This window comes from Miniopterus schreibersii (assembly GCF_964146895.1).
Source record: "Miniopterus schreibersii genome assembly, chromosome: 19".
In the NCBI taxonomy this organism is placed as follows: Eukaryota; Metazoa; Chordata; class Mammalia; order Chiroptera; family Miniopteridae; genus Miniopterus; species Miniopterus schreibersii.
In genome coordinates this window covers 36,805,277-36,821,639 of record NC_138119.1, presented here as the reverse complement: position 1 = coordinate 36,821,639, position 16,363 = coordinate 36,805,277, and the positions used below count along the sequence as shown (strand labels likewise).

At 53.6% G+C, this 16,363-nt stretch overlaps 1 protein-coding gene across 3 annotated transcripts in view; it reads left to right on the top strand.

Moving 5' to 3' along the window:
- The window catches only part of RCSD1 (RCSD domain containing 1), a 44,468-nt gene extending 37,022 nt beyond the window's left edge, over window positions 1-7,446 (top strand). For all 3 annotated transcript variants that reach the window (XM_081120471.1, XM_081120469.1, XM_081120470.1), the window contains 2 exons: window positions 941-1,591; window positions 5,633-7,446. In XM_081120471.1, the coding sequence (XP_080976597.1) occupies window positions 941-1,591; window positions 5,633-5,665 (684 nt within the window). In that variant the 3' untranslated portion in view covers window positions 5,666-7,446. The remainder of the gene's footprint in view (window positions 1-940; window positions 1,592-5,632) is intronic.
- The last annotated feature ends 8,917 nt before the right edge of the window (window positions 7,447-16,363 follow it).

Below are 16,363 nucleotides of genomic sequence, written 5' to 3'. Positions count from 1 at the left end.
GGGAAGGGGCCTGGGAAGCCTTCTAAACCACAAGTATCCATTCCAAACCTCTGAGATAGAATTAGGATTGACCACTACCAAAATCTGAGCCAGTGGGAAAATAAAGTTTATGAAAATAAGGTTTAATTGACACATATTTAAAGGGCATACCCCTGAGTGAAGTCCGTACCTGAGATAAATGTTTCCACCGAGCTTCTGATGAAGTTGGGAGGGGACGGTGAGCCCTGACTCAGACCCACATGCTTCCCAAGGAGGCGAGGGCCTTCAGCCCGCTCTGCTGGGCACTCCTGAGACACGGCTTCTGGTACCAGTGGGCCTGGCGCCCAGCAGGGAAAGGAGCCTTGGCTGCTCAGCTCTCCCAGGATCTCTCAGCTTTGTGGGGACAGGAAAGGTCAAGCTGGGGGAAGGGAGGAAGCTCATCACCAGCTGTCCAGTTCTGTCCCCCTGAGGTCCCTGTGCCAGGGCCAGGCCACCAGCAGGCCTCAACCTTCCTCTCTGTTGGGTTCACCTTTGTTAAAGTATAATTTTCAAAATGTTAAAACATGCCTCTTATACAAAATAGAGATCAATTTTATTCAATTTGTCAATTTATAAGGAAACCTGCAAGATGGTGAAGCTCATTCAAAGAACATTCGCAGAACTTTAGAGACAATTTAATAAACACAGGATAGAACAAAATGGCTGTTAGACACCAAACCGGAGACTGTTTACAGGGCAACAAAATCACATTTTTACTGGACGGGAGCACGCGCCTTCACGGGACAGATCTGCAGGCCGCCTGGGACCTCACAGTCCCGGCTGTGGCCGACAGTCACAGCCAGCGCCGCCGGCCTCCAGCAGGTCGGCGCTGCTCGGTGGGAGGGCGACACTGACAGGACCTGCAGTTTCCCTCTTGGCCTTTTGACAGTTTGGGGTAATTTTCCTTCACACCTTCTTCCAGGTGCGGACGAGGGGCTCCATAAAAAGGCGCCCCCCCTCGCGGCGGTTCCGGAGGTCGCAGTCGGACTGCGGGGAGCTGGGAGATTTCAGGGCGGAGGGGTCATCCCAGGAGAACGGTGCCCGGGACGAAGCCGGGGACGAGGTGTTCCTGCCCAGGAGCAAGGCCCCGGGCTCCCCTCCGCCCGGCGAGGGGGCTGCCGGAAGGGAAGCGGGGGAGGCCCCAGGGGCCCACGAGAAGCCCCCTCTGAGGGAGACGCCCAGCAAGACGGAGAAGCAGGAGGACGCCCCCCAACTGCCCGAGAAGCCTGCGGGGGATGCTCAGGAGGAGGCCCCCCCGCCGCCCCCGGCCCCCAGCACAGAGGCAGAGGGCCGGTGCGGGAGCCCTGGCGGGGAAAGGCCGGCCGCAGAGCAGAGGGAAGAGCCCGCGCACGAGGAGGGAGCCGGAGGTGAAGGGGAGCCCGCACAGCAGAGCCAAGACTCGAAGCCGCTGGAGGAGGGGGCTGTGGGGCAGGAGGCCCCCCAAAGTCCCCCGGGAGGAGCAGAGAGGAGCCTCGCCCAGGACGAGGGGAGAGCCGGGGGAAAGCAAGAGGAGGAGACCGTCCTGGAGCCAGGCTGCCACCCCAGGACCAGCAGCGAGGTCCCCGAGACAGAGGTAGGTGGCTCTGCTGGGTAACCCCGAGGGCAGGTCCAGGTCCAGGAGAGCCTGTCCCCTGCCCTGCTCCTTACAGTCCCGCCACAGACCAGCTCAGTGTCAGCAACAAAGGTGCAGGGTTGAGACAGACTGTCGCTGATGGTGGGGGACAAAGGACAGAAAAGGGAAGCATGTCTGAGCTCCCCCAGGCTTCTCGCTGACTCGGAGTTCAGGCAAACTTCTGAGGGGGTGCGGGGGGGCAGGAGGGGAGGGCCTCGCTTCTTCCCCCAGCCAGGCTGTGAGACCAGCAGCTCCGCGGGCTCGTGAAAAAACACAGAACAGGGCAGTGGGCGGGGGTCCTCCTGAGGATGCTGGAAACACGAGAAGGCAGAAACAGCGTGTGTGAGGAGGCAGGAGGAAGCAGGGGAGGCTTCGGGGCAAAGGTGGCATTTGAGCTGGGCCTTTAGAAAGGAGGCTGTGTTACCTGCGCTCACGCCCAGGCACTGGGCGCCTAGTGGCGCCGGGAGGTGGTAGCTCGGTCCTGCCGCCTGCCTGGGCCCGGGCTGCTGCTGTCAGCTGTGCCCTCCACACACCCCTACCTGGACTCACCTGCCGCCACCTGAGCCAGCCCGGGGGAGCTGCAAGTTCCTCGGAAAAGCCCGGGGCCCACTCCACACCGCAGGCCCTGACGGCCTCATCCGCGCAGTCACCCCCGGGCTTCCCCTCCCTTGTTCACTCACTCGCGTCATCAGCTTCCCACATATTAGCCTCTCATCTGGCTTTCTGCTTCCATTTTCCCTGCCTGGGTAGTCCATTCTCGGTACAGCAACCAGGGGCGTGTGCGTGCGTGTGCGTGCGTGTGTGTGTGTGTGCGTGTGCGCGTGTGTGCACGCGTGTGTTTAGATCATCCACTCGTTGCTAAACATACTCACTCCTGCGTCAGTTTCCTGGGGCTGCCATAACAAATTAGCACAGTTCCAAAATCAAGGCTGTGGCAGGGTTGGTCCCTCTGGATGCTCGAAGGGGCACCTGCTGCAAGCCTGTCCCCTAACTTCAGGCGGTGTCAGCACTGCTGGCTCTCCCTGGCTTGTGGACACCATCCATCTAAGTGAGCAATCTGGTCCCATCACCCGGAGAGCCCACCAAGTGTCCAGAAGGCAGACATGCTCCAGGTCCTTACTCCTTTCTGAGACTGAAGCACTGAGGCCACGTCGCCGCCTGCCAGTGGCCCCACGTCTTGTTTCTGGCCGGGAGGCGCCTTGTCTCACCGGGAGATGTTCCCATCTCACTGGCAGCATCTTGTGGCCCTGACGTCACCTTAGCTGAAAAGCTTCAGGAAGGTCTCAGGTGGAGGAGGCGCTGTTGGCAGGCTCGCTGGAAACCTTCCAGGCCGTACACCCCCACGTTCCTGGCCTGATGCAGCCCTGGTGAGGGGACGAGGGGCACAGCACCCTCGGGAGCCCTCGTCTCCCACGCAGGAAGCAGGTGGGTGGAGTGGCTCCATCTTCCTCGCCACGCTCCCCCTGTCCTATGGTCACTGAGTCACAGAACGCTGATGTCCTTCGCTCAAGCCCCCGGTTTTAGAGAGGAAGAGACTGAGGCCGCAGGAGAAACAGGAGCGTCCAAGGTCACGGAGCTCAGAGGACAGGATGGACACCAGCTCTCGCCACCAGAACAGCTGCGTCACAAAACATCTCCGTGTGCCGCAGGGTTTGTTTCATCCGGGAGGACTTCGTGTGTGACATACAGAGAACGGAGCAGCGGGAGGTTTGAAGAGCAGGCAAAGGCATTGGATGTGTGGAAGGACAGCAAGGATGGACTGCCTGCGACCGGTTCGGTGGCGTGGAAAAGCCATTCTCCCCCATCTGAGCATTTGGTTGGAAACTTTTCTCAGTCACGGCGAGACACCCTTCTTCCTGAGTCCCCATGCCTTTGTAAGGAGCGATTGCCTCCCTCCTGGTGAACCGGAAGGGTCCCCAATCTCAGTTCTTGGCCTTTGTCCCTTGTCACCTCTTTTGGGCCCACACTGCCCTGCGTTTCCTTCCCACCCCGGCCTCCACACTGCCCTTCACTGGGCCCTGGGCCCCTGCCCCGGGCTCCTCCGTGACCAGCCACCTTTCCCATCCCCTCAACATCTCGCCTCCCACGAGTCCGAGGAGGGGCCCCTTCTCCCTGACAAGATGTCCCCACTGTCCTGTGCCTCGCTCCCCCGCTGCCACTTTCTGAGCATTTTCGCCGGCCGTCTATGGGTGGGCCTGTGTGTTTTAAGTAAGGGTTAGACTGAGAGCTTCCAGTTTGGGGGTTCTCTGAGTCTAGCTCCGCACTAGCTCGCCCCTGTCTGCCTACAGACTCGCCGGGTCTCTCTGACCCCGAAGAGAAGTCCCTCCACTCTGCCCCACCACACACGCGTGCTCTCTGTCCCCTCCCGTTTCCCCTGGTGGCCTTGCTCTTATCAATGACCTTGAAGCTCACCGATGCCCTCTCAGCCACCAAAGACTAATGGCGTCTCGGTTCTTGTCACCCTCACCTCTGCCACCTGCCCTGGAACTCCCTCCTGCCCTTGGCCTCTGTCTGGTGAAGCTGCCCCACCCCCAGCCCCCGGCTCCTGAAAGAGTCACCACGTGCCGACCTTGGCTGTGTCCTCGGCTCCCACTGCCTGCTGTCAGCCACGGGGCTTTGTGAAGGACTGTGAACCTGTACCTGCTGGTGACTTCCGACTGCTCAGCGCCAGCCTGGCTCCCGAGGGGCCGACCACACACCAGACTCAGCACCCAAGGCCCTGCAGTCCCGAAACCAAGCTCACCTGCTCATCCACAGGCTGCCCCCCACATTCAGCTGAAGCTGAAATCCCTTGGCTGGCCTTCCCGTTTCTGCCCTTGGGGTACTGACTTTCCTTCTTCTGTCACCCCCTCCCCCTTAGTAATCATCCGCAGGTCTTACTAAGTTTCCCCCTGAGGGCCTTTGGGTCTCTCCAGATCTCACGGCCGGACCCCGTGCGACCCATCCTTCCTCATCTCCACGATCACAGCTCGCTCCTCCGAGATCAGAGCTCCTGGGCTTCAGACCGACTGGCACACTAGCACCCAATTCAGCTAGAAACGCCATCTCAGTTGTCTGCTCTCCTTGCCCACACTCCTATGTCCATTGGAAAATTGAGTTCACACTCCTCGGCATGCTGGCCTTTGCCGGTGTCCCCAGCCTTTACCCGTCCCCCATGAGAGGGCCAGGGCTCCAGGCCTTGCCACCTACCATTTGGTCATCCCACCCGCCCCTGCCAGCCCTTCCCCAGAAGCCTCACCCGCACCACCAGCCGAGATGCTCTGGGCAGCTCTGGGTCCTCCATGGGCACTTCCTGATTGCCCGGTGACCGCCGCCTCCAGCCCCTCACACACCTCTTGCTCTCAGTGCAGTCGTGAGGATGGCCCACGCCACGTACCTCCTTGCACTGTGGGTCGTCAGTAACTCTCTCAGTGTCTCAGCTAGAACACGGGTGGTGAGGAGGCCAGCGCAGCTCTTAGCACAGGGGAGCAGTGTTTGCACAAGTGCTGAATCAGTAGCTATCATCCTGGCCTTGCCCTCCAGGGTCAGTCTTTTTCTTTCTTTCTGTGTTTTTCCCTTTTTGTGCTGACAAAGATGTCTGATCAGCGTTTCAGGATGATGAACTACAGTGGGAATGAGAAGCTAGGGCCGGGAGGACATGGGAAGCCAGGCGTCTAAGATTAGGCAGCGTCACCTCTCAGGTGAGGGCTTAAGCTCTGGGCCCTGGGTTTAAATCCTGACTCCGCCACTTACTGCTGTGTGACCTAGGGGAAGTCACTTGACCTCTCTGTGCCTTACTTGCCCTTCTGTAAAACAAAACTAATCGAAGTACCTGAGTCACCTTGCTTTTGTGAAGAATAGATGAGTCAATGCATGTAAAAAACGACACCAGGCACATAGCATTCGTCCTACTGTTCCTGCGGCCATTGCCGTTGTGGCCTGGCCTGGCATCCCCGGGGAGACGGCTGGCATCAGGCTTTCCCTACTCTCTTCCCAATTCATTCTTTCCTGCTCTGTTCACAGGCCAACGTCTCTGTCCAGGACACTAAGATGTAGAGACAAGCCCACTGTGGAAGCAGCAGCCACCATGGTAGCAGCAAATGAAGCCATCAGCAGACTGCATGGGGCTGGAGTCAGCCTGGAGACTGGGCCACTGCCTCCCAGACTCCACTCCGGCCCAGGCGGAGACTGGATCTGAGGCAGCAGATTTTATCAGCTTGAGTTTGTGTCATTTGATGGACTTGGTTGAAAAAACAAAACTTATTTAAAGCAATTTACTATAGTGACTACTCCCCAGGGATACTGGTCAACCTCTGGGGTCCAGACGCTGTCCACAATCATCTGTCCCTGCAGCTGACCTCGACACAGGACTCTGGTTGAGCTGATCAGAGTGTGTAAAGTGATAGCCTTTCTACTGAGCTGAAGTTTTTACCCTGCTCTGATGTAAGTAAAAACCCATTTCAGGCCAGAAACAAAAGAAAATAGTACTGCTGAAAATATGAGTCCTATAAGTGGCAAAAAGACCTTAAATTGTACCAAAACCCACCCAAGACAGCCTTTCAGCATGGTGCAAATTTGAACTGGCCAACCAACTTTTAAAACATTGGACTAGGAGTGATAATTACATAAAAATATAATGTCTCTGTCCCGGCAGCAGAAGCTCTTCTGGTGCCTTAGTTTCCTAGTTGGTGCTGGGCTCGACTCGCCCCTCCTGTCAGGGAGAAGCAGGAGGCGGGAGCAGGCCCTGTGGACTCCTGGATGGGCCAGGAGTGGAGCAGTTCCTGGGCTCTGCTGCAGTTCCCGGTCCTGAAAGCAGACAGTGCCACCGATGTCTGTCCTCTGAGTCATCCTGGGAGGGTGACCTATGCACTGCCAGATGGTGACCCTTGAGCATGGATTAGAAATTTCCCTGGAGGTGCTTTGAGCGCTGTGATGTGCTAACTACAAAATAAAATCATCCTCCCCGGCTTCCCTGGGAAGCTGCTCTTGAAGGGAAGCCCAGGCTCGCCTTCCCACCTCAGGAGGACTGGCTGGGGGTCCTCAGTCTGTTCTCAACCGGTAGCTCTTGCTTTTGTGCTCTGTCGGAGAGGACAGGAGGCTTTGCAGGGAACAGGGCCCGGCTACCATTCCCTCGCTCAGAGCCTCTCCCGTCCTCATGCACTCCTGCTGAAAGATGGTAATCCAAATAAGTGTTTCATTTTTCGGGTTGGGCCCTAAGAGTTCAGTGGTGGAGAGTCAAGCCCGCTGTTTTTCTGGAGGTCCGTGAGACCACACTCTGCTGCAACTTCAGAAAAATCATCTCCCAGACGAAGAGGCCTTACCTCGCCGCTGGTACCTCAACTTCCTTAGCCCACTTATAGTTTTCCTAACCAGGAGAGTGTTAATATTTGGTATATATATTTTTTCAAAACTTTTTAAATATAAGCATCCTCTAAAACTTGTAACCTAGTGGAGACTGATGCTCTAATAAGCTTTGTATTGTAGCAGAGTTTGGGAGACATGGAATGTCGTTATTTTGAGGGCTGCATAACATCTGTCTGCCTGTCATCTGTCTCTCCAGCTATTGACAGAGATGTATATCCCCTACACAGTACATGGTTTATTTACATACGTCTCTGGGTCGTTTATACACTCACACACAGAGCCGGGCAAGGGTTCTGTGAATGTGTGTGACCAAAAGGGGAACCTGCCACTTCCCTAACTTGAGAAAGGAATGGAACAGAAAGTGTGGCATGTGGGTGGGTGGGTGTGAAAACAAAACTCTATTTTTCTTCTGGAGGGTCTGTACCTTACAGTCGCAGATGAGAAAGGAGCAATAAAAATTGACAAGAATGTGACGTTGAAGGAGCATGTGTGATGTGTTCAAAATACCTTCCCATCTCCCCATCCCCTAGTAGTCATAGTGTTCGATCTGTTTTGTGAGAAAATGGAGGCCCCATTCCCAGGGGGGTCGCAGTGATCGGGGATTCGCCAGGTTCGGCAGCCTGGCTGCTTGGAGCTCTCCTCCCCTGAAGGGTGTCCCATTCGCATGGTTGATGCCAGAATTTCAAAACTGGGTGAAAGAAACTCATCTGTGTCTTAGGTACCAACCAGGCCAGGATGACTGTTTCATTCAGACTTTCTCAAAAGGCTTGAAAGAAAACACTGATTCTTTTTATATAAATACAATCAATATTCACTTAGACTTATCCATATATTTTACCCCTTTCGTCAATCTTTTCTTCTTGCCCCTCTGATATTCCCTCTGGGTTCACTTTACTGCTGCCTGAAGACCTGTCATGAGTCCCTCCTTTAACGCTCGTTACTTCTCTGTCTTGATGTACAGAGATGCATTCATTTCCCTTTTAATTTTGAAGAACACTTTTTGCTGGGCATAGAATTCTAGATTGTCAGTTACCTTCCTTTAGCACTTTGAAGTATTCCATTTTTCTTCTGGCTTTCATGATTTCTCTTGAGAAACCAGTAATTGATTTAATTATCGCTCTTCTGAAGGTAATGTCTTTTTTCTTTTCTTTTTTTTAAAATATATCTTTATTGATTTCAGAGAGAGGAAAGGAGAGGGAGAGAGAGAGAGAGACAGAAACATCAATGATGAGAGAGTCATTGATCAAGCCCACAACCGGGCAGGTGCCCTGACCGGGAATCGAACCCCAATCGCCTGGATCCCAGGTCGATGCTCAACCGCTGAGCCACGCCCGGCCGGACTCTTTTTTCTTTTTAATTACAAAAATGCTGCATTTTTATTCTTGTGTTCCAGGAACAAATCCCACCTAATCATGGTGTATGATCTTTTTGGCACATTGCTGAATTCAGTTTGCTAATATTTTGTTGAGGATCTTTGCATCTATGTTAATCAGGGACGTTGGCCTATTATTTTCTTTAAAACATTGATTGTTCAGAGTCACAAGGCTGAGGGGGAGAGCCAGCGTCATCCTTCCACTCCCTCGTAGCCCTGCTTGAAGTTCAAGCTGTCCTTCCTTTCTGCAGACACGGAGCAAGAAGAAACGCTGGGCGCTTCGAAAGGACAGGCCAGGGTTTAAGAGGGGCCTGCGGTGCTGCTCCGGCTGCCTGTGGAGCTGGGGAACCGGACGACCAGGAGAAGCCGGCAGCCTCAGGCCTCCGCCCTCCTCACGGAGCTCACCCTGAACACAGCCCCATTTGCCACACTGGTGTTTGCCTGTGACTGGTTGACTAGACATTCAGAAAATGAGTGGACAGGCAACCAGTTCATCACCATCTTTTGATTCTTGGGAGTGTAAAAGTGGAAGACAGGTGAATTAATGCTAATGAAGGAGCCCAACTCTAACGGGCTGATGAAAACAAAACTATAGCTACCATGAGTGTCTCTCTTTCTGCCTACATACTGAATAATATAAATTAAAAACCCACAGATGGCCCTGGCTGGTATGGCTCAGTGGTTACAGCATTGGCCCGAGCACCAAAGGGTCTCGGGTTTGATTCCCGGTCAAGGGCACGTGCCTGGGTTGCAGGTTCAATCCCTGTCTGGTCAGGGTATGTGTGGAAGGCAACCAATCGATGTGCCTCTCTCACATTAATGTTTATCTCCCTCTCTCTCTCCCTCTCTCTCTTTCCCTCCCCCTTACCTCTCTCCCTTCCACTCTCTAGATGGACCTAAATACAGTCACTCGGGCCACGTGGGAATTCCTCTGTGACTAGCCTCTGCTTCCCTCTGGGTTGGTCACATTCTCAACAAGGCTCTGCCACCCAGTGAGTGAGCTTATTTTTCCTAATAACTGTCCTGGGGAATCCTGCGGAGGTTTCGTGTAGGCCCCGTATGGATCGTATATGTCCATGTCCAAACCAGTTGTTATGACCAAGAAGATGCCGGGATCGGACTGGCCAGGCCTAGGTCGCATGCCCCCTCCTGGCACTAGGCGCTAGGTGAGTCAATCCCATTTAATCGTCAAGGACTGAAGGGGAGCAACGGGGTGCCTTAAGGTGAAATCGGGGTGCTGTTACCCAAAGAAATGATGCTGGGAAGGCAAAGAAAAAAAGGATGTCTCCAACAGGGCAATACCTGAAACACCAAACTATTATTGCACTGTTTGCTAAAAAATTAAATTTCATTTGACTCTAATTAGTTTTAGTCAGCTTTGTGCTCTGCGACCCGGGTAACAATAGTAGGAACAGAACGTCTCTATATGACGCATGGCCAGGTGGCTTATGAAGAGGTCAAGGGCATGGAGCAAACCTCGAGCGCTACTCCAATAAAACAATTAGTTTTCATAAGCCCCCAAAGAACATGTGTCAGTATTTTCTGGAACCCAGTACCGCTGTGTCCAGAGCTGGTCGGTGCAGCACTGCTGCTCCCGTTCTGAGTACCCGATAAATATTTGGTAAGTAATGAATGACCCGAGTGATTTCAGAAGAGGATTATTTTCCACATTTATCGCTGCCCAACACCTCCCTCCTCTGATGCCACATCCTGAAATGTCATCATGAGCAGCTGACTCCGGGGGCTTCAGTCTTCCTCCCCAGTCCAAACGCACATCCCAGGGCGGTCCTGGCTGAACCCCTTCAGCATCACGGCCTGAGTGAGCTGGGCTGGGAAACCCTTCCCAGAGGACAAGCAAGGTGCACAGAAGTCGAGGAGCGGGCCACACGCTTTTCTGACTTCCTAACCTTGCCTGGGGTGACCCAGGCTCCCATCCAGCTCAGGGGTGTCCTGAGCAGAGTGGCCAGCCGCTAAGGCCAGGATTCCAGTTCTGCCCTCGGATCCCAGGAGAGCTGTGGGAGTGCGGGAGGGGCCCCGCTGTGGTCAGGAGGGCAGGGAATCCTGGTTCTTTGAGACTCAGAGGAGGAGGCGAATATGTTATGTGCCCGCTGCGATAGGGAGCCCCGGCATAAACCCCTGCCTCAAAAACAGGGGCAAAGAGACTTCTCACTCGTCCTCCTGGCCCTGGAGAGCTGTGGGCTTCTCTGTGGGAGCAGCCAACACCAGGCCTGGCACAGCCACGGAGATGCTGCGAGGGAAGCGGGATGCAGAAGGGAGCCGGGAATCGCGCTCAGATGCCCCCGGGCACTCCCAGAGTAATGACTCTGGCCCTTCATGATGTCGTTTTACATAGAAATCTGAGAAAATTTCTCGGACCTAGACAAACCCGTAATGTCAGCTCTCTTACCAACTGCTTCTGTTTTAAAGCGAAAGTGGACTGAATTGCTCTTTCACCAGCATTCAGACAAGATCCTAGATGATTATATGGTTGGTACTCAAAGAATGGGTATTACCCAGAGGCAGGCACTCATTCCCCTCCAAGAAAATTACAGGACCTTCAACACTAGTCACTACTGTTGGGCTATCTAAGGAACCCTGGGTGCTAGGAGGTGCCAGGCGCTGCCCCCAGGAGTGACAGCAAGGCCTCCTGACGACCTCTGGAAGCGCTCAGAGCAGGGAGGCGCAGGAAGGGCTGCTTCGCGATGCCGCTCATTCTGTGTCTCCTTTCATTCTGCCACCACAAGGAGACACACAGTTTTAAGAACCCTGCCTTCTGCGCGATTTAAAAATGTTTGGTGCCAGATGGACACTAGACTTATTGGGGGGATCACTTCATAGGTCTATAAATGTCTAACCACTATGTTGTACACCCGAAGCTAATATAATATTGTATGTCACCTATAACTGAAAAATTAAAAATATAAAGGTCAATTATCTTAATTTTTCTCCTTATAAAAACAATACACCTTTATTTTAGAAAATTTGTGGAGGAAAAGAAAACATTTTAAGTAAATAAAAAATTATTCATAATTCCAGTACCCTGAGATAACAATATTTTATGGATTTCCCTCTAGTTTTTTTAATGCATGTATACATGTTTTGTTTTTCTTTCTAAGTCTTGGTTGTTACAATTGGGATCTTACTCTATGTAACTGTGTGTCTTTCTTTTGTGTAACATACTATCCTCAGCCGCTCTTCATAAATACTCACAGTTTTGATCATGGAAGCTATACAACTTGTCCTCTGCTGTTCACCCAGGAACATCCAGAGCAAGACCAAATCTGTATAAAACACAGGGTAAGAAGATCCCCGGGAAGCGAAGGTGCTCTAGTGTGATGCAGTTCCTTTCATGATCTAGACCTTAGATTCCTGTCGCCTCCATGACCTTATGCACTCTCAAAACTCGAAACAAGGAAAACTTCTGAATGAAAAGTGAAAAGGCTAAGGCAACTCCAAAAGGTCATTTCCTGATGATTAGGGTTTGCAACTTCAGAGGGAGGCACACAATAAACCTCGGAAAAAAGGGTGAGTGAGGGGAACCACGCAGAAATGCTTTTAGTAAAAGTAGCTGAAGCTACTGAAGGACATTAGATTGGAGTCTGGAAAAAAGACACATTTTACATCAGATCCAAGTTTCTGTTCGGATGGGGACATGGCTTTCCGTGGGGAAGCAAATCCACCCTCCCTGACTGGCGGTGGTCTGTGAGTGAGCCTCTCAGTGCCTCACCCCACAGGCTGCAAACAAGGCTCCGCACAGCCGACAGGCCAGGCCCTTGTGCCAAGTTAGCTGACCAGGCTGCCAGCTTCGGGTCCCACTGATCCCGAATTAAAGGCAGCTAAGGATGGAAGAGGGCTTCAGGAACGAGGAGCCTCTGCAGCCCGACACCCAGCCGCAAGGAGGGAGGAGGGGTGCTGGGGAAGAAGGGGTGCGCAGGGCTAGGGCAGCCGAGGCTCCGGGGGCGCCCAGGCAGGAGTCGTGCACGCAGGAGCCCCACGCCCCTGCCCCGGGGCCCAGGGCCTCGGCGTCGGCCGGGAGCGGGAGGTGCCCGAGCGCGGGACCCGCCCACCGCCGCTCCTCCCTCCCCGAGCTGCCGCGGCGCCCACCCTGCCCTTCTCCACGCCGCTCAGCCGGCTCCCCCCATCTCGGGTGTTCCTACACCGGCGCCACCGCTTCTCGCCATGTGGCCCGGATGTCCTCACTGCAAAATGAGGACAACTGCAGTACCTCAGGGCAAACTGGGAGGCGTGTCCAGGGAGTTCACGCGCGCGGAGCGCTCACAAGGGGGCATGATCCGCAGTGCAAGCCCGGGCAGCCTGGGCCGCGAGCGCTCTCCGCTCTGGGACGGTCCCCCGCGTCACCTCCCAGCGGGGATGGGGTGCCCTTGTCCCGCCCGCGCTTCCGGCCGCCGTTCCCAGGCCCACCCACCCGTGGGCGTCGGCTGCGGGCGCAGAGGGGGTGGGCCCAGGACCCGCGTCCCGGGGCGCAGTAGGGGGTAGGTCTGAGCGCAGGGCCGGGGGCGCACCGTGGGGATGGACCGAGCACAGATCGGGCGCACTGAGGGTGGTCTCGGCGGAGAGTGGGGGGCGCTCCCCGCAAGGAGCGAAAGCTGGCGGCGGGGAGACGCTGGGCGGCGAACATCCAGCGGCGGCCCCGCGTCCGAGAGGCCCGGCCCGCACCTCCTAGCCCGTGGTCCCCGCGCGGCTGCCCCCGGGCGCAAAGGCCGAGCGCTCCGGCGCCCCGGGAAGGCGGCTTTCCCCACGCTGCGCGGGCGGCGCGGAGCCCAGCAGAGGCGCTACAACCCGCCCCGCCCCCGCAGTGCGCGCCCCGCTGCGCCCCTGCGCCCCCCTGCGCCCCCTCCGCGAGGCGGTGGGCTCCGCACCCGAGCCCGGGGAAGGAGCGGCCCGGGCGGCGAGCAGGGTCGCGGGCAGGTCGGGGCGAGCGGGCGGGAGGCGGAGGGAGGCGGGACAAGGCTGAAGGGAGGCGCCAGGCGCGCCTCTGCCGGGAGCGGCTCGTTGGTCTAGGGGTATGATTCTCGCTTCGGGTGCGAGAGGTCCCGGGTTCAAATCCCGGACGAGCCCAGGCTCTTAGGTTTTTCCTCTCCCCGTAACCCTCACACTGGAAAAGGCCTTTTCTTTTCCACTCGGCCCCCCGAGCGGTTTGTGTTCAACGTCTCCGGCCCGAAGCTCCAAGGTGGACGGCCTGCCTTTTGCGAAGCAGGGCACGGAATGAGGTCTGTTCGCGTAATATTTGCGATTACCGTGGGCCCGAGTGAGGCGTGACAGCTGCTTGTACCCTCTAAAACACACGTGCTTGGAAAAGGGCCGCCGTGTGCGGCACCCGGGGCCCCCCAACACCTCCTAGCGGGGCAGCGGGCGCCCGAGTTAGCGGGTCCCGGGGACGACGCGCCGAGCTCCGGCCGCCGAAGCCCAGCCCTGCGGGCGGGGACGAGCCCGGCTTGGGCGAGGGCAACGCGCACCCGCCTGCAGGCGACCCAGGTGGGGGCTCCGCACCCTCTGCGCGCTGCACCCCGGAACTGGCCCGGGCGGGGACCGCGTCCGCCGTGTTACGTTGGTGGCAAACTTTCTCGGTTTTCACGTTACATCTTTCAATGGTATTTAAACGTAAAGTACGCTCTCGATTCAGAAAGTCTCAGTTTTGAGTTTTGCAACAACACGTATTCATTACGTTTATTTATCTATTCTAAAGGCAATTTATTCAGAAACGTTTAATTCATTAAGGAAGGAAAAGTGGGCTCGTCCGGGATTTGAACCCGGGACCTCTCGCACCCTAAGCGAGAATCATACCCCTAGACCAACGAGCCGATGTGTTACGGGGTTACCGCCATGACAAAGGAACGTGAAGCTGCCTAGCCCTGCGCCCCCAAGCGGTTATTTTAATAATTGTGTTTATCTTCTTCAGCTGTTTTCAATGTTCTATAGTTACTTTTCTATTTTATTTTCTCTTTTCATCTTTGCAAATCAGTGACACAAAAGAAAACAACAGCGTTATTACTGGTGTAATAGTTACCTCTTATCTCAAAAAACATAATTCTATCTGTATTCGTGGCTAATAAATTGCAATAAGTGTGTGGCAATGTCCCTGTGGCAGCCAGATTCCAGACACTCGCCTTTACTGAGTTCTGGTTGTTGCACTTTCTAATAACAGTAAAATTGTTGGTTTCTTGCCTCTACCTGTTATCCTAGTGTTCAAAGCACCACCTTTCCAACCTTGTGAATTCCCATCTCTGTGTTTTTACTCAAACTGTTCTCTTCAGCTGGAAAATCTCTTTCCTTTTGCATAAATCCCAAACTCTTACCTTCCCAGAAAAAAAGATCCTTTAACATATTAAAACCAATTGTATGTGTCTCCTTGAATCATAATTTGCTGGAGGACAAGACACCAACACTAGCATTGAATTCTACTATATAATTGCCAACCAATTTTATAATTGGTTGTAATTGGTGCCCAATTGTCCCAGTATCTTTAAGGCATGGTTTATTTACTATATTTTAAAGTTTTCAATAGTATTGAGGTTTATGGTAGCAAAGCCAGCACTAAATGAATAATTGCTGAATGACTGTAATTTGTTCCCGATTTATTAACAATACAAGTTTTAGTACTTGGACAATCAGTAATTGTGAATTGTCATTCTAGCAAATAAGTAACCAGGTAGGAAATAACAAATAGGGTGCCTATCTTAAATATACCTGTTCATTTATTTTTTTCATATACCAACTCATTTATTCAACTAACATTCAGAAGCTCTGCGCGCCAGACACTGAATTGTCAGCTTTCTTCATACAGGCTGACACCAGTAAATCATAGTTGTGGAGGCTTAACATTCAGACCAGCCCTTGTTTTATTTGAAACTGTCCTTTAGTTCCTCTTAGTCTTTAGTTTTTCTTAAAGATCAAGCAAGAGATAAGAATATGCTTTAAAATGTTAATTAGTCCTAGGTGCTGTGATCATTTACTCTTCAAACCTAACAAAATGTGCCCTGAAAACTTAAGAAGTTTGCATTTCCCCAAAATGAGGAAACTATAAAATATAAGTTAAGTAAAATAATGTAACCACTTCAGCTTTCTGAAAACCTCCGTGTCTGTAGTTATTAAGAGGACTCTATGCCCTCCTTTCCCACTTGAATTTACTAGAGTTTATTGTCGTTTGGGGGGTTTCTTTTTCATTCTCCAGCTTCTCTCTAGTGACTGAAAAAGAGTTTGTCTTTTGCTCTTCAGACTCCACTAGGGTATGTCATTCACCACTCACAACAAGGATGCAGGAAGACCGACAGTAACCAAACTCAAGATATCAACTGCCTAACTCACGGTGAGAAGAGTCTCTCCCGGCAGGAGGATTCCTGGGACCACCTGCAGGACACATCCCTCCCCAGTGGAGGAATGTAGTACCTGGATGGTTGCCTGGCAGGGGAGACGAGACAAAGGCTCTCCAGTCACAGCGAATGAAGAAGCCTGGTGGCCTATCTCCCACAACAATTAAAACCTCCCAAGGACCCCCTTACTCTTGTTATCCCAGTTTGGTGCCTCTGTGCCCAGGGACATCAGAGACAGTAGAACTCTTTCAGATTTTCAAAAACTTCTAGTAAAAATGCGACCCTTCTCTTGGATGAAGGTGTTCTTTCTACAGAAATGTCAGTGAAACTGATTTAGCTTCAGGCAGACCTTTCTCCATGTGGCCTGGGATTCACCTTTGGTTCTATCTCATATCTACCCACTAACGGTCAAACTCTCAGTGTTCCAGGAACCTCTGGTTACCGCCACCCGCCATCACAGCATTCCAGTTATCCTCCGTTAGCAGGTCTCAAAACACAGGAGGGAGGGGGTGCAGGCAGAACACAGGGGTGAAGAGCGTTCTACCACAGTCACAAAGATCTGTAGGAAATGTTGGTGCCTGTCGCCCTCTTCCTACCGCCTCCCGCTAATCCCAGCTCCAGAAAATTCTGCTTTTATGTTTGCCAACACCGGACGATCCCGAGTGTCCCTGTCTCTAGTAAGGGAAA